This window comes from Lycium barbarum, chromosome 4 (assembly GCF_019175385.1).
Source record: "Lycium barbarum isolate Lr01 chromosome 4, ASM1917538v2, whole genome shotgun sequence".
Taxonomy (NCBI): Eukaryota; Viridiplantae; Streptophyta; class Magnoliopsida; order Solanales; family Solanaceae; genus Lycium; species Lycium barbarum.
In genome coordinates this window covers 21,223,436-21,225,981 of record NC_083340.1, presented here as the reverse complement: position 1 = coordinate 21,225,981, position 2,546 = coordinate 21,223,436, and the positions used below count along the sequence as shown (strand labels likewise).

The 2,546-nt window shown below is 40.5% G+C and overlaps 1 protein-coding gene across 1 annotated transcript; it reads right to left on the bottom strand.

The window, feature by feature from the left end:
- Nucleotides 1-297: 297 nt before the first annotated feature.
- LOC132635517 (catechol oxidase B, chloroplastic-like) lies at nt 298-2,209 on the bottom strand. The gene has a single exon (XM_060351951.1). It carries the CDS (start codon nt 2,174-2,176, stop codon nt 416-418), a length of 1,761 nt encoding a protein of 586 aa, XP_060207934.1. The 5' UTR covers nt 2,177-2,209; the 3' UTR covers nt 298-415.
- Nucleotides 2,210-2,546: the final 337 nt, after the last annotated feature.

Here is a 2,546-nt window from a genome sequence, read left to right as displayed (position 1 = left end):
TTAAAATAAGTGTCCTTTTAGCTAAAAAAAATCACTAAATTATATCATTTTAAAAATTCAAAATAATAATTAGTAGCTATTTTATAATAATTTTTTTAACATATATAAGGCGTTTGACCCATAGCTGCTATGTTCTGACAAATCAGTAAGCGAAGTTGTAGTGTTTCATGGAATGTACGACGTTGTCTTGTTTCACTAAAGATTTTTGACATCACCAAATCATTTAAGCCCAGAAGAAAAGAAAAAAAAAATAAGAACGGCTGTGTGGTAGGCAAACAGCTGTGTGATAGACAAACATTTATTCCGATGACTAGAAACACCGGTCAGCAATCTAGCTGTTATTTTAATAGAAATAAAAACATATAAAAGCGCACACAACAGTTTAATTTTGGCACCATAGCCACCAAAACAGGACTTAACAATCCTCAAGCTTGATCTCCGCACTTTCAATGGAGATCACTTCGCCACCTTTCTTTGGAACCAAAGTTACAGCAATAGTGTCTTCATCTTCGAGGCCATTGTCCTCCATTAGTTCATTGATGGCCAGCTGGAAACTAGCATCCGCAGTATGAGTATCTCCATGAACATGTGGCAAGTTGGTGTAGCACCCTGCAAACTCTGGCTTGTCAAGCTCATCCGCATTAAAAGTCTTGTTCACGTTGAGGAACACATCAAACCTTATGTTTTTTCTATCATCGTACTTGACATGGTTGAATGTCAGCAACTCCTCTTGTTCCCTTTTCTCCTGTGAAGTCCTTGACGATGCCGGCCTATTGATGGAAAAGGAAATGGCTCTGTCCAGCTTCGCGAGTGGGAATACCTTGCTGGCTGGTGGAAGTGCACCTGTATTCACTTTTCCTGTTGTAGTCTTTCTTATTGGCTTACAGTAACGCCATGGAGTGGGCATTGGTTCGTAATCGTACCCCATCTTCTTGCTGTCCAAACAGTCTCGGACTTTCACACGCCATGGGTTGCGGTTTTCATCGTAGAAAAAGAACTCCGAGTTCAACCAATCTTTGTCCGCCAAATCCTTTCTTTTCCCTCCTAGTGTTTTCCATACATTCCACATCCGGTCCACATTGCCATGGTGGCAATAGAAAACTGGGTCCAAACCAGCTGAGTAGAAATTACCCATATCCTCACCGAATGACGTGACGTTATCTCGCACTGTACCAGTCCAGGCGTGGATAGCATTATGAGGAATATCTTCAATAGTTCCCATCCCTGGACTGGGATCAGTTCCCAGAGGGTAAGGCTTACCAAAGAACAACAACGGGCACGGAGCATTAGTTATCATTTGACGGTACATAAGAGTTAAGTTATTCGCCATCTGCTGGAGTTGAGTTGTTTGGACCTCTTCACCGAAAGAACCAAGATCCATTGTGGTTCCGTTACGGACGTGTGGGTTACGCTTTGCGTCGTAAAGGGAAGACCCTTCAACATCGAACATAGGAGGCAAACACATGCCCTTTGGATGGTCCCAGTTCCAATATGGCAAAGCAAAAGTTGGGTCATTGATTAAAGAGCCCAAGATTCTCTCGTAGAAGTACAAGTACCATCTATGGAACGGGAAGAAAAGCCAAGAGAAGTGAACTTGCAACTCTTTGCCACCAATTTTGTACGCACCATTGCAATAAGCACAATGGACATTGGCTTGTTGCTTGAAGCCAATAGGATCAAATGGGTCTAATTTGTCAAGTTCCCTCATTCGACTAATGGCTAACTGGTACTTGGCTATGTACTCCTCATCAACCGCATGAGCAGGTTGACGAATACGGAGCTTGGTCACAGAGGGGAACTTGTAATATGGAACGCTGTCCAAATCTTCAGGTTTAGGGGGACAACAACTATATGGTACAGGTGGACCATCAGTAATCGTGGCTGTACCACAAGAGTTGAGATCAGGGGGTGGTATAGGAGAAGCAGTGGCTAATGGTGCAAGATTAGCAGCACCATAGAGCCCTCCTAAACCAAGAAGAACATTCCTTCTGTCAACACCTTCAAGGTTTTTTTCATGCTCGCCCGAGTTATTGGCGTTGCATGAAACCTTGAAACTTTGACGACGGCTTCCATGGAGGAAAAACTGAGACGGTTTTGCTACGAAAGAATTGTGGGTGAAGGAAGAAGAGAGGGTTTTGTTGGTGCATAATGGTAGAGTAGTAGTAGAAGAAGCCATTGTTGGGATGAGTGAGTTTAGTTTGAAGGGTTGCAACCTTAATTTATACACAATGGGTAATGGTAGGTACGTAGTACTAACGTGAAACACATGCTCGGCTGATTTTAGTTCTTATTCCCTAGTCTTAATTTATGTGTCATACCGATAAAATTTTGAGTCTCAACTAAATTTTTTTTACCGAAACTTATTTATATATTTTTTTAATATTTTAAATTGTTAAATATTGTAATTTATAATATTTTTTATATTGTTTCTAAATATAATTTTTTTTATTGTAAAACACTTAAAATTTTTACGTCTGAATTCACTATTAGAGTTTAGAAATTTAAATCGCAAATTTTCATCGATGCCACATTGGGACATAGTGAAT